General features: G+C 55.0%; 1 protein-coding gene across 1 annotated transcript; it reads left to right on the top strand.

Moving 5' to 3' along the window:
* The first annotated feature begins 6,459 nt into the window (after positions 1-6,459).
* On the top strand, positions 6,460-26,658 carry PRX (periaxin). Its single transcript, XM_010380849.2, has 7 exons — positions 6,460-6,582; positions 12,128-12,171; positions 12,255-12,353; positions 12,479-12,604; positions 16,638-16,794; positions 21,724-21,920; positions 22,568-26,658. Exons 4-7 carry the CDS (start codon positions 12,578-12,580, stop codon positions 26,456-26,458), a joined length of 4,272 nt encoding a protein of 1,423 aa, XP_010379151.2. The 5' UTR covers positions 6,460-6,582; positions 12,128-12,171; positions 12,255-12,353; positions 12,479-12,577; the 3' UTR covers positions 26,459-26,658.
* Positions 26,659-27,597: the final 939 nt, after the last annotated feature.

A 27,597-nucleotide genomic window follows, 5' to 3' on the forward strand; every position in this document is an offset into this window, starting at 1 on the left:
TGATGGAATTTCGCCCAGGCTGGACAGTGGATCATAGCTCACTACAGCCTCGAATTCCTGGGCTTCAGCGATCCTCCCGCCTCAGCCTCGCGATTAGCAGGGGTTACAGGTGCGTGCCACCACGCCCAGCTGATTTTTATTTTTATATTTATTTATTTATTTTGAGACTGATTCTCGCTCTGTTGCCCAGGCTGGAGTGCAATGGCGCAATCTTGGCTCACTGCAGCTCCCGCCTCCTGGGTTCAAGCAATTCTGCCTCAGTCTCCTGAGTAGCTGGGATTACAGGTGCCCGCCACCATGCCCGGCTAATTTTTTGTGGTTTTAGTAGAGACAGGGTTTCACCATGTTCACCAGGCTAGTTTTGAACTCTTGATCTCAAGTGATCCTCCCTGCCTCGGTCTCCCAAAGTGCTGGGATTACAGGCGTGAGCCCCTGCGCCCAGCCGATTTTTTAAAATTTTTGTAGAGACAGTGTTGCCCTATGTTGTCCAGGCTGGTCTCGAACCCCTAGGCTCAAGCAATCCTTCCATCTCAGCCTCCCAAAGTGCTGGGATTCCCATGGGCCTGTTATTATTTCCTTTATCCCCTTTTTCAAAGAGATTGGGTCTCACTATGTTGCCCAGGCTGGAGAGCAGTGTCTGTAAAGAGGAGTGATCATAGTGCTGTACAGCCTTGAACTTCTGGGCTCAAGGGATACTCTGGCCTCAGCCTTCGGAGTAGCTGGGACTACAGGCACAAACCACTGTGCCCAGCTAAGGACCTGTTTCTGATGTCTCCAAGGCCCAATATGCAGTGAACTGATCCTTCCATCTGCCCCTGTGCCTGCTTTGCCAGTGATGGCCCCTCTCCCCAGAGCCTCTAGGTACAGTTGCATAGGTTGTGCACTGCATTTAGACTCTATATGTAAGGGGCTGCCACACATGTTCCAGGTACCCTGCATTGACATATTTATTACAAGTTTCCCAGCAGATGGAAGTCAAGTGCCTCCAGGAAGGGGCATGTCTTTTACACAAAAGTACCATATGAGCTACATCAGCCTTGGTCCCATCTGCCTGGTGCCCTCAGGTTTATGAATGGCTCATGCGTGAGGACCCGCCCCTCTCTCCCCATGTCTGACCCCCAGATGGGTTGTGCAGGCTCCCTGGCTCTGGTGTGCTGCTCCACCCTCAGGCTCAACCTCAGGAGGCCACACAACCTTGGCCAGCAGACTCCAGGGCACACACCATTCCTAGCTGAGCCACCAGCCCTGGCGCTGCTGCCACCTTTCACAGAGCCTCTGTGTATGCCTGCCGTGACACTCCCTAGGCCAGCTTTCCTCCATGGCATTCACAGGAACACCCCCCAAACATACACACACACACACACACTCACATTGACACATGGAAGAGCTGTGACCAGCTATCTGGTCTCTTTTTCCTCCCTCCCTTATTCCTGTCCCTCATTCAGCAAAAATTTATGAGCACATACCTACTCTGTGCCTATCTATGTAAAGGGTAAATCTGAGCACATCTCTCCCCTGCCCCTGCGCCCTTATTACTGTAATTATCTGGGGTCTGAACTCTGCATCTTCCAAGGCTCACCTTTTTTTTTTTTTTTTTTTTTTTTTTTTTTTTTTTTTTTTTTTTTTTTGAGACGGAGTCTCGCTCTGTCGCCCAGGCTGGAGTACAGTGGCCGGATCTCAGCTCACTGCAAGCTCCGCCTCCCAGGTTTACGCCATTCTCCTGCCTCAGCCTCCTGAGTAGCTGGGACTACAGGCGCCCGCCACCTCACCCGGCTAGTTTTTTTTTGTATTTTTTAGTAGAGACGGGGTTTCACCGGGTTAGCCAGGATGGTCTCGATCTCCTGACCTCGTGATCCGCCCGTCTCGGCCTCCCAAAGTGCTGGGATTACAGGCTTGAGCCACCGCGCCCGGCCCAAGGCTCACCTTTTACCTCTGTCCCTATTCGTTAAACACTTATTGGGCAGCCGGGCGTGGTGGTTAATGCCTGTAATCCCAGCACTTTGGGAGGCCGAGGCGGGTGGATTACAAAGTCAAGAGATTGAGACCATCCTGGCCAACATTGTGAAACCCTGTCTCTACTAAAAAATACAAAAATTAGCTGGGCATGGTGGCCACGCACGTGTAGTCCCAGCTACTCAGGAAGCTGAGGCAGAAGAATCACTTGAACCTGGGATGCGGAGGTTGCAGTGAGGCGAGATCGCACCGCTGCACTCCAGCCTGGTGACAGAGCGAGACTCCATCTCAAAAAAACCAAACCAAACAAAATTTTAAAAACACTTATTGAGCACCTATGGTATGCAGTCCTAGCATGATGGCAACTGGGGAGAGAAGCAAGTCTGAGGTTGGGGCTGAGGCCAGGGAGGGACCCAGGGGGTGCAAGAGGCTGGGGAGACACCCAAGGGAAGGCATGGAGCTGCTGGGGCCCTGGGCCAGGAGCTCAGGAGAGAGGACTGGGGTGCGGGGGTGGGCGTGAAGGGTGGGCTCGAGGGAGACACCAGTGGCCCTTGGCTGGACTGGGTGAGGCGGAGTGGCTAGGCCGGGCAGGGCAGGCCAAGGCTCCTGCTTGGCTCAGACTGGGTCCGGAGAGGGTGGTCCCTGAGGAGAAGCGTCCACCTCCTTCCCTAGCCTCACAGGATGTCCTGTGTTTACTGCGGTGGCCACAGCCGGAACCAGGACACCGGTGCCACCCCCAACTTAGCTTCCCATGGCCACACCCCCTCGGGTAAGGGAAAGCACGACAAAGAGAGAGAGAGAGGGAGAGAGAAATGCACAGACAGAATGAGACAGAAAGAAACCAGGAAAGACACAGAGAGAATAAGGACAGAGAGAAAGAGAACAGAGAGATACAAAGATAGAGACACACAGAGAGACACACCATTCGTGATAAAAACTCACAACAGGTGAGGTGTGGTGACTCCTGCCTATAATCCGAGCTGTTTGGGAGGCCGAGGCGGGTGGATTACCTGAGGTCAGGAGTTCCAGACCAGCCTGGCCAACATGGCAAAACCCCATCTCTGCTAAAAATACAAAATTATTGCTTCTTGGCCTTTTGGCTAAGATCAAGTGTAAAATACAAAAATTAGCTGGGTATTGTGGTAGGTGCCTGTAATCCCAGCTACTCGGGAGGCTGAGGCAGGAAAATCTCTTGAACTCAGGGGGCGAAGGTTGCAGTGAGCCGAGATCATGCCACTTCTCTCCAGTCTGGGCGAGAGAGGGAAAACTCTGTCTCAAAAAAAAAAAAAAAGAAAAAGAAAAAAAGAAAAGAACTCACAGCAGGCCAGGGCCTGGCACAGTGGCTCACACCTATAATGTCAGCACTTTGGGAGGCCAAGGCAGGAAGATCGCTTGAGGCCAGCCTGGGCAACATAGTGAGACCTGCATCTCTCAAAAACACGAAAACAAAAAACTCACAGCAAACTAGGGAAAGGAGCTTCCTTAACCTGATAAAGCGTATCTACAAAACACGGACCGCTAACGTCCTACTTAATGTCAAAAGGTTAAATGCTCTCTCCTAAGCCTGAGAACAAGCAAAGATCTCTGCTCTCTGAGACAAGGGAAGAGAGGGGATGGTATGTACCAGCCTCCCTTTTCTGTTTGATCCTGAGCAGAGAGAGGGAGATTTTATTCCCCACTCTAGCCTGGCTGATAGCTCAGCCTCTTTCTGCCCTCACGTACCTAAAAGCTCAGTGCTATTAATACTATGTCTCTCCAATAGCTCCTCAGGGCCCTCCTCATGGCCCTGCTGACCCCTGGACCTCCTCTTACCTTTCCCTCACACTCTCACCTTAACCATTTCTCCAAAGGGCCTTTGTACAGGCTGTTCCTGCTACCTGAAACACACTGTCATTCCTTCACCACCCATGGCTTTGGGTTAACTCCTATATATCTTCCAGGTGCAAGCTCAAATGCCACTTCCTCCGGGAAGCCCTCTCTGATTTCTCTTCCTAGGCTGGGGCAGGCACCTTTTCTGGACTTCCCCATCAATAATTTGACCTCTCTGCCTATGGTTGCCCCATCACAACCCTCCTCTTTTTGGGTTTGTTCCCTGCTGGACTGTGAATGGTGTGGACGCAGGCCTGAGCTGTCCCAGTCACACTGCGTCCCCAGCACCATCCAGCCTGGGACTGGACACAAGACCAGGTGCTCACTGAATGTTTGCTGACGGTGAATAAAGGCCTGCTCTGTTTCTCACCTCGTCCTTTGCCCACATTTGTCCCTCTGCCTGGAACCCCCTTCCTTCCTTATTTCCTTAGCTCCCTCCTCCTTAATCTTCCAGTTTGACTTCATTTTATTATTATTTATTATTATTATTATTTTGAGACAGAGGCTCGCTCTGTCACCCAGGCTGGAGTGCAATGGCACAATCTCGGCTCACTGCAACCTCTGCCTTCCGGGTTTAAGCAATTCTCCTGCCTCAGCCTCTCGAGTAACTGGGATTACAGGTGCCCACCACCACGCCCCACTAATTCAGTTTGACTGCAGATATCACCTCCTGCAGGATCCTTTCCTGAGTCTGCCCCTTCCCCGCTGGGGTGGAGTTAGATCTGTTGATGTCCCCTGTGCCCAGCAAAAGACCTACCACTAAACAGGGCTTGTGAGTGTCTGTTGAATGAATACAGGAACGAAAGAACGTTTGCGTGAATCAATGAAGGAGAGAGAATGCAACGAGGTAAGGGTCTCCTCAGGCCCATCGGGAGCCCCGACCATACCATCTCTTCTACCCCTCCCAGGAGGAGGGCTCTGGCTGGCTTCTGGCCACACCCCAACCTTTGGTTGCTGCCAGGCCTGGAAGGCATTTCCCAGAGCTCAGCACATTCCTGCCTTCCTCGGTGGCTGAGAGTGGGCAGGGGGCATTTCAGAGAGAAGGGAGGGAGGCCCCCAGCATTCCGGGATCCTGCCATCCTGGCCTGGTCCCCCATGCCCTCCGAAGTAGGCCCCAACCCCTTGGTGTGAGATGGGGGACAGGTCTGCAGAGGGACCACCCAGGCTGGTGTGAGGGACAACGGTGCCGACGGAGGCCAGGGCTTGGTGTCTGTGCCTGGCTGGACAATGGGGCAGAAGCTGCTGACACGCGCTTTGGGGGTAATCCCCCAGCCTCAGCCCAGCCCAGGCTTGGGGCCTGGGTTCAGAGAGCGACGAGCTTCCGAGGCAGCAGCCGGGTGGGTTCAAGTGGTATGTGGGGGTACCTGTGCTCCCTGTGCCGCCCCCCGGGGTCTGGTGAGTCAGGGCAGGCTGGGGGCTGGGCCAGGGTCTAGGGGATGGGGGTGAGGCCTGGTAGCCTTGGCTTGGGAGTCAGGCAGGTCTGGGTTCAAATCTGAGCCCCTGCCAACAACCTGCTATGGTGATCTTGGGAGAGTCACTTACCTTCTCTGAGCCTTCTTGTCTGCAAAGTGGAAGGGGCAGAAGAGTGTAGCAGGATTTTTGTGGTCCAGGAGAAGAGGGGTTGGACCTCAGCTCCACCACCTCCTGGCCACATAGCTATAAATTGGGCATAGCCAGATACGGTGGCTCACGCCTGTAATCTCAGAACTATGGGAGGCTGAAGTGTGAAGATCGCTTGAGCCCAGGAGTTCAAGACCAGCCTGGGCAACATGGTGAAACTTCATCTCTACAAAAAATACAAAAATTAGCTGGGCATGGTGGTGCATGCCTGTAGTCCCAGCTACTTGAGGGGGCTGAGTCGGGAGGATTGCTTAAGCCCAGGAGGTTGAGGCTGCAGTGAGCCATGATCACACCACTGCACTCCAACCTGGGCGACAGAGCAAGACCTTGTCTCAAAAAAAAAAAAGGGTGGGGAGCATAAGGACCCCATTTTATACCCTTGATTCAAAAGCAGGGCTTGAGCATTGAGCATGGCACTTAGTATATAATAGGTGTCCCCCTAAACAGTAACTCCATCAGACAGAGAACTGGGGGTCCCCTGTGCCCAGTTTCACTCAAAAGGGGTCAAAACCCCCCAGCAAGATGAGCTAGCCACTTAATTTGTGTGAAAAATAATACCAAATACTCATTAGTAACCCTCGTTCTGTGCCAGGCATTGTTTTACATTTTCAGTCTCTTTTGACTCATTTAATCTTCACCACAACCCCATAAGGTAGGTACCCTTACTATCCACAGAGAGAAGCTGTGACTGGCGGCAGGTCACCCAGCCAGGAAGTGGTCGAGCTGTGATTTGAACTCAAGTTGACAGGGAGAGGGAGTGGAAGGAGTTTACGGTAGAGGCCATTGGCCAGGCCGGGGTCCTGGAGCCAGGAAACGGTGGGGCTGGGGTGGAGTCCTGATTCTCCAAGTTGAGGAAGTCAATGTGCAAATCCCTGAAGCTGAGCTCATGGCAGAGGTCTCGGCCCAGGCAAGAGAGAGGCGGCTGGTGGCTGTCTCTTGGCCCCCACTGCTTGTGGATAGATGTAGCTGGAGGAGGGGGATATTTGTTTCTCTACCACCCACCCTCTGGTGACGTCACACCTCCCCAGCCAATGGCTGGGATCTCTCTCTCCTTCCCCTCCCCATTCCTTTTTCCCCCCAGCCTAGGGCTGGGGCTGACAGACGGGACCAGGAGCTCTTGAGGTGTCTGGAGGCTCAGCGGTAAGAGATCAGCCGGCCAGTCCCCTCCCTGGCCAGGCTGAGACACTGTGGGAATGAGGTTCAGGGTCCCGGGAGGTGCTGGGAGGGGGCCTGGGGGCTCAGGAAGCCATGTGTTGTAGGTGTGTGAAAGGTACAGACTTTGGAGCCAGTGGTTCAAATCCCCTTTCCTCTCCTTTCTGGCTGTGCAGCCTTGGGCAAGATACTTCATCCTTTGTGCCTCTGCTTCCCCATCTCTAAAATGGGCTTATGTCCCCAGGCCACCTCACAGGGCTGGCACCAGAATAAATGAGTTGCTGCTTTTAAAGAGCTAGGGCAGCCGGGAATGTTGGCTCATGCCTATAATCTCAACACTTTGGGAGGCCGAGGAGGGAGGACTGCTTAAGCCCAGGAGTTCGAGACCAGCCTGGGCCACATAGAGAGGCCCCATCTCTACAAAAAAAAATTTCTTTTTTCTTTCTTTTTTTTTTTTTTTTAAGACGGAGTCTCACTCTGTCGCCCAGGCTGGAGTGCAGTGGCCGGATCTCAGCTCACTGCAAGCTCCGCCTCCCGGGTTCACGCCATTCTCCTGCCTCAGCCTCCTGAGTAGCTGGGACTACAGGCACCGCCACCTCGCCCGGCTAGTTTTTGTATTTTTTAGTAGAGACGGGGTTTCGCCATGTTAGCCAGGATGGTCTCGATCTCCTGACCTCGTGATCCGCCCGTCTCGGCCTCCCAAAGTGCTGGGATTACAGGCTTGAGCCACCGCGCCCGGCCAAAAAATTTCTTTTTTTTAAAATTAGCTGGGTATGGTGTTGCATGCCTGTGGTCCCAGCTACTCTGGAGGCTGAGATGGGAGAATGAGTTGGGCCCAGGAGGTCGAGGCTGCAGTGAGCTGTGATGACACCTCTGCACTCCAGTCTCAGTGACAGAATAAGACCCTATCTCCAAAAAACAAACAAACAAACAAAAAAACACCAGAGCTGGGGCAGATTGTCTGGGGTGGTTCCCTGGAGTAGGATGCTAGGGAGGCAGCATGGATCCTGTTGGTGGGAGGCTGGTGCCTGAGCTGGGTTTTGTCTCTCAGCCAAAGCTCCCCTCTGGTAGCAGAGAAAGTGGGGGCCACTGAGGAGCAAAGGTTGGATGTGCAACACTGTGAGATGCACAGCCCCCTCCCTCCATACTCTCCCTATTGCTGTCAGAGACGAGTTTATATTAATTAAACACTTACTATACACGAGGGATATTCTAAGCACCCGCTGTTCTCTCACAAATCTTCAAAGCCATTCTTATTGGCTCCATTTTACAGATGGAGAAACTGAGGCCCCAGAGATGAAGGATCTTGCCCAAGTCCTCACACCTGGGAAGTGCTGGAGCAGGGACTAACTGAGGCAGCCAGAGGTCACCGCCTTAACTCCCCCTGACTCCCTAGATGGCCTCGGATAAAGTTTAGAGGTCTGGATGAGTCAGCTCAACCCCCGACCCCCATTACTATGGGAGATCACGCTGGTGGCTGGGGAAAGCTGAGGCTCTGAGCAGGCAGAGTTCCCAAGTGAAGTTGGTGGCAGTCACCAGGGAAAGAGGGCCAGAAGGGCAATGCCCTCAGCCGATCCCTCAGCAGCCTCCAAATGACAACCCCTCGCTCCCAGCCGCTCTGAAGGGCATGAATCGCATCTGAAATGGATATCTCAGTCGTACCCACTCCAGGGAGATGTTACAAAGATTTAAGGAGCCAAGACAGGAAGGATCTTACTTAGCACATAGTAGGTGCTCAAGAAATGAGGACCCTGGGGATTCTGAAAACTCTTGGCGTATGCCAGGGTCACGCCACAGTAACCGCCCAAGAAATAGGCTGCTGGCACCTGGAGTGTCTGCCTGGTCCCAGTAGATCTGCTCCTAATACTAGGCAGGGACCGCCCTGCCAGGAGCCTCCCCACCCCTCCTTCCCCTCCCTCATGGGATAGGCAGAGGTGGGAACGCAAGAGTCCTCTCTGTGGGTTTCCTTCCGAAGCTGCCCCCACCTTACCCCAGGAGCTGGGTACGTGGCTCAGGAAGGGCACAGTTGGGCTAAATATAACCTGGGCTGGGTGCCTGTCCCAGAGAGGGACGAAGAAGGAGGGCACTCTCTCTTGTCCCTGCCCCGCCTGAACTTCCTGTGCCAGGCTCCGGGCATGACCCTCACAGCCACGGGCCTGGGACAGACAGCTTGTGACCCAGGAGACCCCCTCCACTACCACCACCAAGGTCCAGGCTTCTCATGCCCCCAGCTCAGGACTCTGTGCTGTGTCTCAGTCCTGGGTAAGGGAACTGAGTTCGCTTTCGCACCCGGGCTCAAGACTCGACTCTGTCACCGTGATCACCAGTCTCTTAACTCTCATTGACTCATCAGTTAAATGGGGTATCACAAGTATGTAAAGCGCCTGCCCGGCCCAGGCCCGGCACCTGGCCTGGGTGTGCTTCTTTTTTTTTTTTTTTTTTTTTTTTTTTTGAGACAGAGTCTGGCTCTGTCGCCCAGGCTGGAGTGCAGTGGCCGGCTCTCAGCTCACTGCAAGCTCCGCCTCCTGGGTTCACGCCATTCTCCTGTCTCAGCCTCCCGAGTAGCTGGGACTACAGGCGCCCGCCTCGTCGCCCGGCTAGTTTTTTGTATTTTTTAGTAGAGACGGGGTTTCACCGTATTAGCCAGGATGGTCTCGATCTCCTGACCTCATGATCCGCCCGTCTCGGCCTCCCAAAGTGCTGGGATTACAGGCTTGAGCCACCGCGCCCGGCCTGGGTGTGCTTCTAGTACCGCTGACCCCCTCCTACCCAACACAGCTCCTGCCCCAGTGTGCAGAGCCACCAACACAAACTAAGGTGAAGCAGGGGTCAAGGGCAGGCACGGGTCCTAGTTCTGTCCCTTTCTGGCTGAGTGACCCCTCTGTGAGCCTCAGTTTCCACCCCTGTAACAGACACATCTAGGGTGATTTTGAGGCCTATGGGTGCTAGCACATGGCCCAATTCAGAGGAAATGCCCCAGACATGGCAGACAAGGTCTCAGTGCGGGACCAGCTAATATTACTAACCACTCAATACCCATCAGTTGTTATTATGATTGGCCAGTTAAAGCGCTGGAGCTTTTTTTATTTTTATTTTTATTATTTTTTTTGAGATGGAGTCTCGCTCTGTCGCACAGGCTGGAGTGCAGTGGCACGATCTCAGTTTACCACAACCTCTGTCTCCCGGGCTCAAGCAACTCTCCTGCCTCAGCCTCCCGGGTAGCTGGGATTACAGGCGCACACCACCATGCCTGTCTAATTTTTGTATTTTTAGTGGAAACGGGGTTTCGCCATGTTGGCCAGGCTGGTCTCGAACCCCTGACCTCGTGATCCACGCACCTCAGCCTCCCAAAGTGTTGGGATTACAGGCCTGAGCCACGTGCCCAGCCCGCGCTGGAGTTTTTAGACAAGTTCAAGTCCTGGCTCAGCCTGGAAGGGGCAGGGGCCTCACAGGAAGGCCACAGAGACCAGGACCCCTAGGAGATGCAGAAAGAAGCCCTCTTACACTGTGGGGGGGCGTGGGTGCTGTGGGAGTGTTAAGGGGTCCACATGTCCTCCGTCCTGCCTAGTGATGGGCTATGAAGGGCCATTGTGTGGCCAGGGTGGGTGGGCAGGGGCGGAATGCAACTGAGCACAGCAGACGGGCCATTGTGTGAGGGAATGTGCCGCGTGAGGCCTGACCTTTCCCTGTGCAATAGGGGTTGGCGGGTTGGCATGCCAGGTGGGGGCTGTGGGGACAAGCCCAGAGTCGGGAGCTGGGGGAGACAGTATTCATCTCCATTTTCCCAGATGGGCCTGGCGGATGGCTGCATGTGAATTTCAGCTTTGCCTCCTTTGGCTGTGCTATGAGGCCTTGAGCAAGTTCTTTTGGCCTCTCAGGAAATGGGGTTTTCCGAGGTGAGATAGAAGCTGAAGTTCTAGCACGGGGACCGGCAAATACTAACCACTCAGTACCCATCAGTTATTACCCAGATAAAGGGCTGGAGCCTTCAGACAAGTTCAAGTCCTGGCTTGACCATTTGTGATCTGGACTAGTGATATCCCTTCCCCCAGCCTCAGTTGTCTCCTCTGTAATGGGCTCAGTAGTAGCTGATTGCACAAGGCTGTGCTGAGGGCCACGTGCAGTGGTGCCTGTGGGGCGCTTGGCAGAAGGTCAAGGCCATAGGAAGTTCTTAGTAATAATAATGGCCTGACAGGTGCAGTGGCTCATGCCTGTAATCCCAGCTCTCTGGGAGGCCGAGGCGGGTGGATAACCTGAGGTCAGGAGTTCGAGACCAGCCTGGCCAGCATGGTGAAACCCCAGCTCTATTAAAAATACAAAAAAGTAGCCAGGCGTGGTGGTGGGCACCTGTAATCCCAGTTACTCGAGAGGCTGAGGCAGGAGAATCACTTGAACCCAGGAAGCAGAGGTTGCAGTGAGCTGAATTCGTACCACTTCACTCCAGCTTGGGCAATAGAGTGGGACTCTGTCTCAAAAAAAATAAATAATAATAATAGCAAGTATTTATAAAGCACCTGCTAGGTGCCTGGCACTTTATACTTATTAACTCATTTGATCCTCGGAACAGCCCTGCAAGGTAAGAGCTCTTATTCTCTCCATTTTATGGATGAGGTAACTGAAGCATAGAGAGGTGCTGTGATTTACTCACTGGGAGTACATGGGAGTGGCTATAATTATTTTATAGTGTCGGGAGGCTGAGGCAGGAGGATACATGAGCCCAGGAGTTGGAGATCAGTTTGGGCAACCTAGGGAGACCCCATCTCTATAAATTAATTTTAAAAATTAACCTGGTGTTGCCAGGTGCGGTGGCTCATGCCTGTAATTCCAGCACTTTGGAAGGCCAAGATGGGCAGATCACTTGCAGTCAGGAGTTCAAGACCAGCCTGGCCAACATGGTGAAACTCCGATTCTACTAAAAATACAAAAATTAGCCAGGCATGGTGGTGCGTGCCTGTAGTCCCAAGGTGCATGCCTGTAGCCCCAACTACTCGGGAGGCTGAGTCAGGAGAATGGCTTGAACCCAGGAGTTGGTGGTTGCAGTGAGCCAAGAGCACGCCATTGCACTGCAGCCTGGGTGACAGAGCAAAACTCTCTCACAAACAAACAAACAAACACACACGTAGCCAGGTGTTGTGGCCTGCACCTGTGGTCCCAGCTACTGAGGAGACCGAGGTGGGAGGATCGCCTGAGCCCAGCGATCGAGGCAGCAGTGTGCTGTGATTGCACCACTGCACTCCAGCCTGGGCAATAGAGTTAGACCCTGTCTCAAAAAGCAATTATTTTTTAGTGAATTTGGCCCCCTCAGTTGGCCAAAATCTTTGGCACAGGGGCCCTGCTGCCAGAGAAGCCTCAGAGTCAGTTTTGGCTTTACTGTGTGTTGTCCAGCTGAGTCATCCTGGGTAAAGGTCTTCTGAGGATCAGTTTCCCACCTGCGCGATGGGGATAGGGTATCAGCAGAACACAGCAGGGTAAGGCACTCAGGAAGCCATCAGTGGGTGTTAGCCAATAACACTGCTTTCATTATTCTTCTTAGAGCCCCAGACCCAGGAGGCCCAAGGAGCTGGAGGTGACCCTCAGGTGAGTGCTGGCTGGTGCCACATGCCCCTCCCCACCCCTCCCTCGCCTGCCTAGAGCTTCATGTCCTGGTCTTTCCCTGGCAGGCAGCAAGAACCCCGCGGAAGGGCGTGAGCCCTACAGACAGCTGTGCGGTACCTAGGGCTGGGCTCCTGTTAGGAGAAAGTGCCTGCGCCCAGGCAGCGGTGAGAGGACAGCTGGGGTGGGGCCCTTCTCCCCTTCCAATACCCACCCTGCTGTCTCCCTGTAAGTATGGCCTCCACCTCTCATCCCCTCCTGGCCTCAAGCCTCCACTGCTGTCCTCCCGCAGGCTCAGAGGCAGCTGCTCCATGCAGAACTGAAGCTGGTTCTGCAGCAGAAAGGGGAGAGGACACAGGAGCCTGGGGTGCAGGTGCCTCCCAGCAACGCCATGGAGGCCAGGAGCCGGAGCGCAGAGGTGAGTGCCCACGTGTCCTGCAAGGCGCACTTGAGGACAATGGGGAGGCACAGATTAGGGCAGCAAGGAGGCACTTTCTGGCCTCTCTGTGCCTCATTCTCTCCATCTGTGAAATGGAAATAGTAACAGGGTCCATTTTATGGGTCACTGTGAGGGGAAGAAAATTAACATATGTAATGTCCTTACTGCAGTGTCTGGCGCAAACTAAGACTCAAAGCAGTGAATTCATTGGTGCATAAAGGAGCTAAGTTAATAAGGAGCTAAAGAAAATCCAGCAGAAACCCTTCATCAGAAGAGGCAGTAAATGCAGGTGCAGTGACTCAGGCCTGGAATTCCAGCACTTTGGGAGGCCGAGACAGGAGGATCGCTAGAGCCTAGGAGGTTTGAGACAAGCCTGGGCAACATAGGGAGACCCTGTCTCTACCGGGAAAAAAAATTAGCCAGGTTTAGTGGCGCATTCCTGTAGTCCCAGCTACTCAGGAGGCTGAGGTAGGAGAATCACCTGAACTCAGGAGGCTGAGGTTGCAGTGAGATATGATTGAACCACTGCCCGCCAGCCTGGGTAAAAGAGCAAGATCCTGTCGCATTAAAGTCTCCTGTGTGGAAAGAATAAATAAGAAAAACAAAGTAAAAAAAAAAAAAAAAAAGACCCTGTCTAAACACACACACACACACACACACACACACACACCCCAAAAACAAAAAAACACAAGGGCATATAATGTAGGGATTAAGGACATGGGCTTGGACCCATGGCTCAAATCCCAACCCTACCACTTCAGCTGTGTGGCCCTGGGCAGATGAACTCACCTCTTTGAGCCTCTGTTTCCCTATCAGTGAAATGGAGGTAATGGGGCCGGGCGCAGTGGCTCACACCTGTAATCTCAGCACTTTGGGAGGCCAAGGCGGGCGGATCATTTGAGGTTAGGAGTTTGGGACCAGCCTGGCCAATATGGTGAAACCCCATCTCTGCTAAAAATACAAAAATTAGCCGGGCATGATGGTGCATGCCTGTAGCCCCAGCTACTCGGGAGGCTGAGGCAGAAAAATCGCTTGAACCCAGGAAGCGGAGGTAGCAGTGAGCCGAGATCATACCATTGCACTCCAGCTTGGGGGTCGCAGCGAGACTCCGTCTTAAAGAAAAAAAAAAGGGAGGTAATGATCTCCACCTCTGAGAACTCACGCTTGAGCCATTTGCACAGAGTCTGGTGCCGAGGAAGCCTCTTTGAATGGCAGCTGCTGTCACTGTTACTGAGATGGTGGACTGGCATCGACCGTGTCTTACTGTCTACCAGGCACAGAGCGGGTCTACTCTTACAGGGGCCAAGCTGATACTAGGGGTGAGAGACAGTAGGTAGAGCGCCAGGAGTTCTCTGCCTATGGGATGGCCTATGGGTTCTGGAGTCACAGACCTAAGGTTGAGTCCCAGCCACTTAACTTGCTACAGGGCATTAGGCAAGTCACTTTATCTCTCTGGGCCTTAGGCCTCTGTGACTGCCCAAGGCTGTGGGGAGGGGATGAAATGAGATCTTGCAGGCTGGGTTCGGTGGCTCACACCTGTAATCCCAACACTCTGGGAGGCTGAGGCCAGAGGATCCCTTGAGCCCAGGAATTGGAGACCATCCTGGGCAAAACAGCAAGACTCCAACCGACTTTTTTTTTTTTTTTTTTTTTGAGACGGAGTCTTTCTCTTGTCACCCAGGCTAGAGTGCAGTGGTGCAATCTTGACTCACTGCAACCTCTGCCTCCCAGGTTCAAGCGATTATCCTGCCTCAGCCGCCTGAGTAGCTGGGATTACAGGCACCTGCCACCACACTGGGCTAATTTTAGGGCTTTTAGTAGAGATGGGGTTTTGCCATGTTGGCCAGGCTGGTCTCAAACTCCTGACCTCAGGTGATTCTCCCACCTTGGGCTCCCAAAGTGCTGGGATTATAGGCATGAGCCACCGCGCCCAGCCTGACTCTGACTCTTAAAAATAAAAAGAGGCTGGATGCGGTGGCTCATGCCTGTCATCCCAGCATTCTGGGAGGCCGAGGTGGGTGGATCATGAAGTCAAGAGATCGAGACCATCCTGGCCAACATGGTGAAACTCCACCTCTACTAAAAATACAAAAATTGCTGGGCGTGGTGGCACGTGCCTGTAGTCCCAGCTACTCGGGAGGCTGAGGCAGAAGAATCGCTTGAACCTGGGAGGCGGAAGTTGCAGTGAGCCCAGATTGTGCCATAGCACTCCCAGCCTGGGTGACAGAGCGAGACTCTGCCTCAAAAAAAAAAAAAAAAAAAAAAAGAGATCCTGCACATAAAATGCTGAGTCCAGGGCCTGCTGAGCCAAAGGGTGGTACTTGGTGGTCATGCTGTTTCCTGCAGCCCCAGCCACAACTCTTCTTAACCACACTGCCCTGCTCAGCCCCCTAGTCCCTCGGGGCCACTGCTGTGGGGCATCTGGCCTAGACCTGCTCTCCTTCCAAGTCCTGGGCTCAATTCCACTCCGTGCTGGCCCCGATGCACTGGAAGTGACAGCGTCCTCTCAGATCCCTGCTGCAACCTCCTTCCAGTATGCCTATGTTACCCTATTTTGCAGCAGAGAAGTAGGTCCAGAGAGGGTAAGATTCTTCCTAAGACACACAACAGATTGGATTCCTAGACAGGATCCAGGTTTGTCAGTGCCTCTTCTGGGAAGCCCTATTGTGAATCCCACAGTGGCTTCTGGGCCAGGTCCAATCTGCATCATTTACAGTAAATACCGGGAATGCCATGTCTGCCAGTCCCATTCATTACCCACGCAGACCCCCTTCACTGGATTCCCTCTCCTGTGGGCGTTTCGCAGGTCTTCGGGTCATTGAATTTACAATAGAGCACATTCTCACACACATTCAAGCCTGCAGGGAGGCAAATCCCACTCCCTGTCCCCCGAATCCCAGACGGCTTGAAGGTCCAGCCAGCCCCTTCCTCAGAATCCCATCCTCAACTATTCTCTTGTTCTGCTATAATTAAAGCCCCTCCCCCATAGTTCAATCCAGCTTGGAGAATATGGGTCTCGGGGCCAGATGCAGTGGCTCATGCCTATAATCCCAGCGCTTTGGGAGGCTGAGACAGGAGGATCTCTTGAGGCCAGCCTGGGCAATACAGTGAGACCCCTGTCTCTTAAAAAATAAAAATTAAAAATTAGCTGGGCATGGTGGCGCATGCCTGTGTTCCCAACTACTTGGGAGACTGGAGCGGAAGGACTGCTTGAGTTTAGGAGGTCCAAGCTGCAGTGAGCCATGATCACACCGCACTCAAGCCTGGGGACAGAGTGAGAGACCCTGTCCCCCCCAACAAAAAAATAATATGGGTCTCCAATCCCATCTCCAAATAACCCCCCATAAATTCCGGCCACACTCCTATCTTTGGCACGCTTCTATACCTCATTCGGCTCTTCCTCCCAGGCCTGTGCTCTCCTACCCCTCCTACCCGCACCAACCCCCAGCCCCGCCCTCCCGACCTGACCACGCCCCCACGATCCTGGGCCAATCTCTCAATCACAACTCAAATTCTCTCCAGACCACTCTGACGCAGTCCATCCCCTTACAATCCCGTCTCCTCCCCTAAACCATTTCGACTGCAGCTCTAGAGCCTCAGAGAGGCCAGCCGGCCCGCGGAGCTGTTTAACGGTTCCGCGGGTCCTAGAAAGCCAGTCGCCCGCGGGCTTGCTTAAAGGGGAGAGGCCGGAGTGGGTGTGTCCCGACGTCGCAGCGCCGAGGGGCGTGTGCCCTGAAGCCCCGCTGAACAGCCGCTCCTGGCCGGGCGCGGTGGCTCACGCCTGTAATCCCAGCACTTTGGGAGGCCGAGGCGGGAGGATCGCTTGGGCCGAGGAGGAGTTCGAGACCAGCCTGGGCAATGTGGCGAGACCCGCCCCGTCTCTAAATATATATAAATATATACATATATATGTATATAATATATGTATATGAGCCACTGTTGAGCGCAATGGTGGGCTCTGGGCGAGGTCTGGCCCTAGAGCCCCAGCGCTACACCTCGCCGCCCTCTGCAGGAGCTGAGGCGGGCGGAGTTGGTGGAAATTATCGTGGAGACAGAGGCGCAGACCGGGGTCAGCGGCATCAACGTAGCTGGCGGCGGCAAAGAGGGAATCTTCGTTCGAGAGCTGCGCGAGGACTCACCGGCCGCCAGGAACCTCAGCCTGCAGGAAGGTGGGCGGCCCGGGATATGGGGCGGGGTCGAACTGCGGGGGCGGGGTTAGGAATCTGCCTTGGGTCCGAAGAGAAGCTGAAACTGACCAGGGGATGGAGGCGTGACCGGCGACCAAGAGGCGGGGTTAAGGGCTTGGGGCGGGGCTTTGCTGACTGTTCACAGCAAACTCCAGAGGTTCACTGTCTGGGTGCGAGTTCCACATCCCCCGTTTACTAGCTTGTGATCTTTCTGTGCCTCAGTTTTCTCATCTCTGAAATGGGACTTATTCTAGTATGGGGTTATTATGTATTGTAGATTAAACGAGTCAGTATGTGAAAACACTTAGCACATAGCTAAGTGGCACATAGTGCTTAACTACGTGAGTGCTAGTAAATGTTTTTGTTGTTGGGGCAGGAGAAAAGGGTGGAGTGAGTCACTTGGAGGGGTTGGGAAGAGAAGCTTTGTAAGTGAAGGATGTTTTGGGAAACATAGATGAAGCTGGCGTGATTTATTCATGCAACAACTATTTATTAGTGTCTTCTATTTCAGACTTTATTTATTTATTTTGAGACGGAGTTTGTCTCTTCTTGCCCAGGCTGGAGTGCAATGGTGCGATCTCGGCTCACTGCCACCTCCGCCTCCCAGGTTCAAGCAATTCTCCTGCCTCAGCCTCCTGAGTAGCTGGGATTACAGGCGCAGGCCACCATGCCCGGCTAATTTTTGTATTTTTAGTACAGACGGGGTTTCACCATGTTGGCCAGACTGGTCTCGAACTCCTGACCTCAAATAATCCATCCGCCTCGGTCTCCCAAAGTGCTGGAATTACAGGCGTGAGCCACCGTGCCCTGCCCTATTTCAGACATTATCTTAGGTGCTTGGGCTACAGCAGTGAATAAAACAGTGAACAACAGTCCTTGTACTTATGGAGCTTACATTCCAGTGAGGAGAGACATATTTAAGCAAATTAAGTAAAATATCTAGTAAATTAGAAAGCAATAAGTGCTACAGTTGCCAGGAGGACAAAATGTGCTACAGCTGCATTTTTAAATGGGGTGGGCTTGGCCAGGCGCGGTGGCTCACACCTGTAATCCCAGCACTTTGGGAGGCCAAGGTGGGCAGATCACCTGAGGTCAGACTGGCCTTGAACTCTGTCTCTACTAAAAATACAAAAATTAGTTGGATGTGGTGGCAGGCGCCTATAATCCTAGTTACTCAGGAGGCTGAGGCAGGAGAATTGCTTGAGGTTGCAATAAGCCAAGTTCGTGCCACTTCACTCTAGCCTGGGTGAAAATCCCAGCACTTTGGGAGGCCGAGATGGGCGGATCACAAGGTCAGGAGATCGACACCATCCTGGCTAACATGGTGAAACCCCGTCTCTACTAAAAACCATACAAAAAATTAGCCGGGCGTGGTGGCGGGCGCCTGTAGTCCCAGCTACTCAGGAGGCTGAGGCAGGAGAATGGCGTAAACCGGGGAGGTGGAGCTTGCAGTGAGCTGGGATCCGGTCACTGCACTCCAGCCTGGGCGACAGAGCGAGACTCCGTCTCAAAAAAAAAAAAAAAATGGGGTGGGCTGGAAAGGGTGAAAAGGCTAAATGAGATAAGGGAACAAGCTATGAGGCCATCTGGAAGAGGGAACAGCTAGCAAAAATGCTCCAAGGTGGGACCATGCCTAGCTTGCAGGAGAAACAGTGAGGAAGCCAGTGTCTATGCAATTGAGTTAGTGAAGAGGGAAGTAAGAGAGGAGCCCAGAGAGGTAAGGGGAGGGCATTTTTTAGAGGGCTTTATAGGACTTTGGCTTTTATTCTGTGAGGGCTGTGAGCAGAGGAGAAACATGAATTGACTGTGCTGAACTGCTGCATTAACAGTAGAGTATGGTCAAGCATGGGATGGCTCACACCTGTAATCTCAGCACTTTGGGAAGCCAAGTTGGGAGGATCGCTTGAGCCCAGGAGATTGAAGCTGCAATGAGCCATGATCACACCACTGCGCTCCAGCTTGGGCAACAGAGCAAGATCCTGTTTCAAAAACAAAGCCAATAACATCAAACAGTAGGGCAGGGTTAGAAGCAGGGAGACCAACAAGGTGGCTACTGTGATTATCCAGGTAAGAGATGAGGATGCTCAGGACCAAAAGGTTTTGGAGGTATGTATGTATATATATATTCTGGATTCTGGATATATTTTGAAGGAGGAGCTTTGAGGGCTGGATATTAGGTATGAGGGAAAGAAAGTTGTCAAGGTTGGATCCAGGGATTTTTGACTGAGGATGGAGTTGCTGGTCTCTCAAAAGGAGCACACTGAGACTAGCACTCATTTGGAGAAGACCAGGAGTGCAGTTTGGATCTGTTAAAGGAGAGGTGTGGTGTTGGACACCCACGTGGAGATATGATGGAGATGTTGGATGTGAGTCTAGCGTGGAGGAGAGAGTGCTGGGCTGCAGAGATATGCTCAGGTATTGTTAGCAGATTTATGATCTTTAAACTCCTCAATCTGGATGAGCTTCCCAAGAATTCCCAAGGGGTGACTTGAGCATGTAGACAGAGAGGAGGTCCAAGTCCTGAGGTCTGGGGTAGTGTGTCTTTAAGAGGCCAGAGAGGCTGGGTGTGGTGGCATGGGGCTGCAGTCGCAGGTACTCAGGAGGCTGATGCAGGAGGATTGCTTGAGGCTGAAAGTTCAAGGCTGCGGTGATTTGTCATTGCACCAGTGTGCTACAGCCTGGGTGAAAGAGCGATATCTTGTCTTTAAAAAAAAAAGAGGCTGGGCATGGTGGCTCACGCCTGTAATCCCAGCGCTTTGGAAGGCCAAGGCGGGCAGATCCCCTGAGGTAGGGACTCTTTAGAGGGCTTTATAGGACTTTGGCTTTTATTCTGTGAGGGCTGTGAGCAGAGGAGAAACATGAATTGACTGTGCTGAACTGCTGCATTAACAGTAGAGTATGGTCAAGCATGGGGTGGCTCACACCTGTAATCTCAACACTTTGGGAAGCCAAGGTGGGAGGATCACTTGAGCCCAGGAGGGAGTTTGAGACCAGCCTGACCAACATGGAGAAACCCTGTCTCTACTAAAAATACACAATTAGCCGGGCGTGGTGGCGCGTGCCTGCGGTCCCAGGAAAGTCGCTTGAAGCTGGGAGGCAAAGGTTGTGGTGAGCCGGGATCGTGCCATTGCACTCCAGCCTGGGCAACAAGAGTAAAACTCCATCTCAAAAAAGAAAGAAAGAAGGAAGGAAGGAAGAAAGAAAGAAAGAAGGAAAGAAAGCTGGGTATAGTGGCTCACGCCTGTAATATCAGCATTTTTGGAGGCTGGGGTGGGAGGATCAGTTGAACCTAGGAATTTGAGACTGGACTGGGTAACATCAGCCTGGGCAACATAGTGAGACTGTTCATAAAAGAAAAGAAAAGAAAGAAAGAAATCAGGGAGAGAGAAAGCAAACATCTATGGAGACTGACAAGGAGCCCCTAGAGAGGCTCCAGAGGGTGTGGCACCTTGGAAGCCAAGGGAAGCAAGTGTATGAGAGAGTGAAGTTAGATCAAATGCTGAGTGGTTTAAGCAGATGAGGCCTGGGACTTGACCCTTAAACTTACTACACAGAGGTCACTGCCTGGGACCTTGAGAGGAGCAGTTCAGACGTGTGTGTGGGAAAGTAGGGTCAGAGGTGTGATTGAAGAACTGGTAACAATGCTACTGGAGAACTCAATACTTTTTGCCTATTAAGGTGAACAGATCAATAGGGCAGGAGCTCCGGGAGAGTGAGGCCATGACAACCTTTTTTTTTTTTTTTTTGACACGGAGTCTTGCTCTGTCGCCCAGGCTGGAGTGCAGTGGCGCCATCTCGGTTCACTGCAAGCTTGGCCTCCCTGCAAGTTCCACCTCCCGGGCTCACGCTATTCTCCTGCCTCAGCCTCACAGGTAGCTGGGACTACCGGCTCCCGCTACCATGCCCAGCTAATTTTTTTTTTTTTTGTATTTTTAGCAGAGACAGGGTTTCACCGTGTTAGCCAGGATGGTCTCAATCTCCTGACCTCGTGATCCGCCCGCCTCGTCTTCCCAAAGTGTTGGGATTACAGGCGTGAGCCACTGCGCCCAGTCGACAACCTTTCTTATGGGAGAAATAATAATGTTTGTATGCTGATGGGAATAATGTAGACGAGAAGGACAACTGATGATGTGGGAAGAGGAGAGAATTGCTGGAGGATGTCCCTGAGAAGGCGGTGGAGGGATTGCCCTGAGCTAGGAGTGGGGTTAGTTCATCCCCAGAAACAGGAGAGTGGAGTAAGTTGCCGCAGGGGAAAGGGGGTGAACAGACAATGTGGGAGCTTCTGGAAGTTCCCTTCTGATTCTGTTCTCTCGGTAAAAAAAACAAGTCAGGGCCGGGCGCGGTGGCTCAAGCCTGTAATCCCAGCACTTTGGGAGGCCGAGACGGGCGGATCACGAGGTCAGGAGATCGAGACCATCCTGGCTAACACGGTGAAACCCTGTCTCTACTAAAAATACAAAAACTAGCCGGGCGAGGTGGCGGGCGCCTGTAGTCCCAGCTACTTGGGAGGCTGAGGCAGGAGAATGGGGGGAACCCGGGAGGCGGAGCTTGCAGTGAGCCGAGATTGCGCCACTGCACTCCAGTCTGGGCGACAGAGCGAGACTCTGCCTCAAAAAAAAAAAAAAAAAAAAAAAAAAAGAAACAAGTCAGTATCTGAAACGTAAGGATGGGTAGGGGAGCGACAAGGTGCAGGCGTGACCTGAGAGGGCGCGGCTTTGTTCATTGCAGGGGGCGGGGATAAGGTCATAGGGCAGGGACTAGCGTAACTGCGACTCAATCCTGCGTTGGGGACTGGAGAGACTAAAATTTGGGGCGGGGCCGCACCGCCGGGCCTCCGCGCAAGTGGGCAGAACTAGGCCCGGGTGGAGCCGGGAGATGCCCACGTGCTGCGCACCTCCACCTCGCCTGCAGGGGACCAGCTGCTGAGTGCCCGAGTGTTCTTCGAGAACTTCAAGTACGAGGACGCACTACGCCTGCTGCAATGCGCCGAGCCTTACAAAGTCTCCTTCTGCCTGAAGCGCACTGTGCCCACCGGGGACCTGGCGCTGCGGCCCGGGACCGTGTCTGGCTACGAGATCAAGGGCCCGCGGGCCAAGGTGGCCAAGCTGGTACGCGTGCTTAGCCCGGCCCCGGCCCTGGACTGCCCCAGCGATCCGGTCTCTGCGCCGTGAGCCCCATTCCCGGCCACCATGGGCCAGCTTTGCCCTCTGTCTTGTCACTAACCCAAGCTAATCCCACCCTCTGCCCCTTCCTCTCTGCCCCAAACTCTTCCCCAGGGAGAGGGACAGACCCACCCCAGCCCAGGGCCCTCACCCACCTCGGAGAGGCGTCCCCACCATCGGATCCAAGCTTGCTAGGGGTCCTGACCAGGCTACTTGGAACCAGGGAAGCCAGATTCCAGCCTGAGTGCGGCCCAATTACTGCTGAGTGGCCCTGGACAAATTTATCTCCCTCCCTGGGCCTCGGCTTCCCCATCTCTAGAATGAGGATGTTGGGGAAAATCCCAGATCAGGACCTAGAAGTCTTGGGTCCCAGTCCCTATACTCCTGTTGACTCATTTGGAGATTCTAGATGGCTGCCTGCCTTCCTGGGCACTCATGGTGAAAAGGCAGGCAAGAAGTGGGGATGATGTTTGGGGGACAAGATACTTGACCCAGGGCATCCCCAGTCTGGTCCAATACCAGGTGGGGCTTTTCCTGTCCACTCCCAGCCTCCCACTGTCCCACCGCCTCCCGCCTCTCTCCTCTTTCCCCAGAACATCCAGAGTCTGTCCCCTGTGAAGAAGAAGAAGATGGTGCCTGGGGCTCTGGGGGTCCCCGCTGACCTGGCCCCTGTTGACGTCGAGTTCTCCTTTCCCAAGTTCTCCCGCCTGCGCCGGGGCCTCAAAGCTGAGGCTGCCAAGGGTCCTGTCCCGGCCGCCCCTGCCCGCCGGCGCCTCCAGCTGCCTCGGCTGCGTGTACGAGAAGTGGCCGAAGAGGCTCAGGCAGCCCGGCTGGCCGCCGCTGCTCCTCCCCCCAGGAAGGCCAAGGTGGAGGCCGAGGTGGCCGCAGGGGCTCGTTTCACAGCCCCTCAGGTGGAGCTGGTTGGGCCCCGGCTGCCAGAGGCCGAGGTGGGTGTCCCACAGGTCTCAGCCCCCAAGGCTGCCCCCTCTGCAGAGGCAGCTGGTGGCTTTGCCCTCCACCTACCAACCCTTGGGCTCGGAGCCCCGGCTCCGCCTGCTGTGGAGGCCCCAGCCGTGGGGATTCAGGTCCCCCAGGTGGAGCTGCCTGCCTTACCCTCACTGCCCGCTCTGCCTCCACTTCCCTGCCTAGAAACCCGGGAAGGGGCTGTGTCGGTAGTGGTGCCCACCCTGGATGTGGCAGCACCGACTGTGGGGGTGGACCTGGCCTTGCCGGGTGCGGAGGTGGAGGCCCGGGGAGAGGCACCTGAGGTGGCCCTGAAGATGCCCCGCCTCAGTTTCCCCCGATTTGGGGCTCGAGCAAAGGAAGTTGCTGAGGCCAAGGTAGCCAAGGGCATCCCTGAGGCCAGGGTGAAAGGTCCCAGGCTTCGAATGCCCACCTTTGGGCTTTCCCTCTTGGAGCCCCGGCCTGCTGCTCCTGAAGTTGTAGAGAGCAAGCTGAAGCTGCCCACCATCAAGATGCCCTCCCTTGGCATCGGAGTGTCAGGGCCTGAGGTCAAGGTGCCCAAGGGACCTGAAGTGAAGCTCCCCAAGGCTCCTGAGGTCAAGCTTCCAAAAGTGCCTGAGGCAGCTCTTCCAGAGGTTCGACTCCCAGAGGTGGAGCTCCCCAAAGTGTCAGAGATGAAACTCCCAAAGGTGCCAGAGATGGCTGTGCCGGAGGTGCGGCTTCCAGAGGTGCAGCTGCCCAAAGTGTCAGAGATGAAACTCCCAAAGGTGCCAGAGATGGCTGTGCCGGAGGTGCGGCTTCCGGAGGTGCAGCTGCCCAAAGTGTCAGAGATGAAACTCCCCAAGGTGCCAGAGATGGTTGTGCCAGAGGTGCGGCTTCCGGAGGTGCAGCTGCCCAAAGTGTCAGAGATGAAACTCCCAAAGGTGCCAGAGATGGCTGTGCCAGAGGTGCGGCTTCCAGAGGTGCAGCTGCCGAAAGTCCCAGAGATGAAAGTCCCTGAGATGAAGCTTCCAAAGGTGCCTGAGATGAAACTTCCTGAAATGAAACTCCCTGAAGTGAAACTCCCGAAGGTGCCTGAGATGGCCGTGCCCGATGTGCACCTCCCAGAGGTGCAGCTGCCGAAAGCCCCAGAGATGAAACTCCCTAAAATGCCTGAGATGGCTGTGCCAGAGGTTCGACTCCCCGAGGTGCAGCTGCCAAAAGTCTCAGAGATGAAACTCCCCAAGGTGCCCGAAATGGCTGTGCCCGATGTACACCTCCCAGAGGTGCAGCTGCCCAAAGTCTCCGAAATGAAAGTCCCTGACGTGAAGCTCCCAGAGATAAAACTCCCTAAGGTGCCTGAGATGACCGTGCCCGATGTGCACCTCCCTGAGGTGCAGCTGCCGAAAGTGTCAGAGATTCGGCTGCCGGAAATGCAAGTACCGAAGGTTCCCGATGTGCATCTTCCGAAGGCACCAGAGGTGAAGCTGCCCAGGGCTCCAGAGGTGCAGCTAAAGGCCGCCAAGGCAGAGCAGGCAGAAGGGATGGAATTTGGCTTCAAGATGCCCAAGATGACCATGCCCAAGCTAGGGAGGGCAGAGTCCCCATCACGGGGAAAGCCAGGCGAGGCGGGTGCTGAGGTCTCAGGGAAGCTGGTAACACTTCCCTGTCTGCAGCCAGAGGTGGATGGTGAGGCTCATGTGGGTGTCCCCTCTCTCACTCTGCCCTCAGTGGAGCTAGACCTACCAGGAGCCCTTGGCCTGGAGGGGCAGGTCCCAGCCACTGAAATGGGCAAGGTAGAGCGGGCGGAGGGCCCCGAGGTGGCAGCAGGGGTCAGGGAAGTGGGCTTCCGAGTGCCCTCTGTTGAAATTGTCACTCCACAGCTGCCCGCTGTGGAAACTGAGGAAGGGCGGCTGGAGATGATGGAGATGAAAGTCAAACCCTCTTCCAAGTTCTCCTTACCTAAGTTTGGACTCTCGGGGCCAAAGGTGGCTAAGGCAGAGGCTGAGGGGGCTGGGCGAGCCACCAAGCTGAAGGTATCCAAGTTTGCCATCTCACTCCCCAAGGCTCGGGTGGGGGCTGAGGCTGAGGCCAAAGGGACTGGGGAGGCAGGCCTGCTGCCTGCCCTCGATCTATCCATCCCACAGCTCAGTCTGGATGCCCACCTGCCCTCAGGCAAGGTAGAGGTGGCAGGTGCCGACCTCAAGTTCAAGGGGCCCAGGTTTGCTCTGCCCAAGTTTGGGGTCAGAGGCCGGGACACTGAGGCAGCAGAACTAGTGCCGGGGATGGCTGAGTTGGAGGGCAAGGGCTGGGGCTGGGATGGGAGGGTGAAGATGCCCAAGCTGAAGATGCCCTCCTTTGGGCTGGCTCGAGGGAAGGAAGCAGAAGTTCAAGGTGAGCGTGCCAGCCCAGGGGAAAAGGCTGAGTCCACCGCTGTGCAGCTTAAGATCCCCGAGGTGGAGCTGGTCACACTGGGTGCCCAGGAGGAAGGGAGGGCAGAGGGGGCTGTGGCCGTCAGTGGAATGCAGCTGTCAGGCCTGAAGGTGTCCACAGCCAGGCAGGCGGTCATGGAGGGCCATGAGGCGGGGCTGAGGATGCCTCCGCTGGGCATCTCCCTGCCCCAGGTGGAGCTGACTGGCTTTGGGGAGGTGGGTACCCCAGGGCAGCAAGCTGAGAGTACAGTCCCTTCAGCAGAGGACACAGCAGGCTACAGGGTTCAGGTGCCCCAGGTGACCCTGTCTCTGCCTGGAGCCCAGGCTGCAGGTGGGGAGCTGTTGGTGGGTGAGGGTGTCTTCAAGATGCCCACCGTGACAGTGCCCCAGCTTGAGCTGGACGTGGGGCTAAGCCGAGAGGCACAGGCGGGCGAGGTGGCCACAGGCAAGGGTGGGCTGAGGCTGAAGTTGCCCACGCTGGGGGCCGGAGCTGGGGTGGGGGGCGAGGGTGCTCAGGAGCAGCCCCCAGGGGATGAGCGTACCTTCCGCCTCTCACTGCCCGACGTGGAGCTCTCGCCACCCGGGGGCAACCACGCTGAGTACCAGGTGGCAGACGGGGAGGGGGAGGCTGGACACAAGCTCAAGGTACGGCTGCCCCGGTTTGGCCTGGCGTGGGCCAAGGAGGGGGCCGAGGAGGGTGAGAAGGCCAAGAGCCCCAAACTCAGGCTGCCCCGTGTGGGCTTCAGCCAAAGTGAGATGGTGACTGGGGAAGGCTCCCCCAGCCCCGAGGAGGAGGAGGAGGAAGAGGGCAGTGGGGAAGGGGCCTTGGGGCGCCGGGGCCGGGTCCGGGTCCGCTTGCCACGTGTAGGCCTGGCGGCCCCTTCTAAAGCCTCTCGGGGGCAGGAGGGCGATGCAGCCCCCAAGTCCCCCGTGAGAGAGAAGTCACCCAAGTTCCGCTTCCCTAGGGTGTCCCTAAGCCCCAAGGCCCGGAGTGGGAGTGGGGACCAGGAAGAAGGTGGGTTCCGGGTGCGGCTGCCCAGCGTGGGGTTTTCAGAGACAGGGGCTCCAGGCCCAGCCAGGATGGAGGGGGCTCAGGCTGCGGCCGTCTGAAGCCCCTGGGCAGATGGGGATCCCTTCTTGCCTTCCTTTCTCTACCCCCTCGCTGTTGTGTGTGTGATAACTAGCACTAACCCTAAGAGGGCTGGGAGGTGGGTGACTGACCATGGCCGGCGGGGAGGCCTGCTCCTGTCTCTCTGGCAGGAGTGCCTGTACCCCACCAAGCCATGTGAATAAAATAATCCGGAAGTAGCTGTGTATTCGTCTCCTCTGTGTGCACAGGGGGTGGGGAGGGGCAGGAGTGGGTATAGGGGAGATCCAGAGAAGGCAGTCTCCAAAGACGAGGGGTCACTTGAGCCTGGCCTGAGGGGAACATCTGGTGTGAGGGAAAAACAGGTCATACCTGGTCTGAGAAGAGTCAAGGTAGGTTGGGCGCAGTGGCTCACTCCTGTAATCCCAGCACTTGGGAGGCCAAAGTAGGAGGATTGCTTGAGCCTAGGAGTTGAAGACCAGCCTGGGAAACACAGAGAAACCTCATCTCTACAAAAAATAGCCAGGCATGATGGCCTGTGCCTGTAATCCCAGCTAGTCAGGAGGCTGAGGTGGGAGGATCACTTGAGCCCGGGAGGTTGAGGCTGCAGTGAACCATGATGGCGCCCCTGCACTCCAGCCTGGGCAACAGAGCCAGACTCTGCTTCAACAAAAACAACAACGAAGAGTCAGGGTGGCCTTGGGGCAGGCCCTGGTGGGAGGGGAGACGTCCCTAGCCCTTGAGAATTCCCAGGGGTTGTTAAAGAGGACTCTGGGACATTCCCTGGCAGAGCACAGCTTCGGGACCCCTCTGCCAGGGAGCCTGCCTGTCCTGGGGGACCCACTCCTACCAGGCTGGTTGCTCCCCACCTGCCCTCTGCCAGCGTGGGCACTTCTGCACATCCTGGCCTTCTGTTTGCTGTCTGGCTGGTTTGACTGCCCTGTCCACTCTGGCCCCACCCAGGAAGGCCACTCCTGCTCCCCTTTTCAGGATTCTGGGTTCAAAGCCTCTACCCCAAACACACAGCCGCCTCTTGGAACTAGGTCCCAGGGTCCTCAGCACCCGTCAGTGCTGGTCTCAGCTCCCAGGGACCATGGGCCATCCATCCCTGTCATCCCAATTCAGGATCTAAGTCCCCAGGTTCCCACCAGGGCCTCCAGCC

Source organism: Rhinopithecus roxellana, chromosome 12, assembly GCF_007565055.1.
Source record: "Rhinopithecus roxellana isolate Shanxi Qingling chromosome 12, ASM756505v1, whole genome shotgun sequence".
Taxonomy (NCBI): domain Eukaryota; kingdom Metazoa; phylum Chordata; class Mammalia; order Primates; family Cercopithecidae; genus Rhinopithecus; species Rhinopithecus roxellana.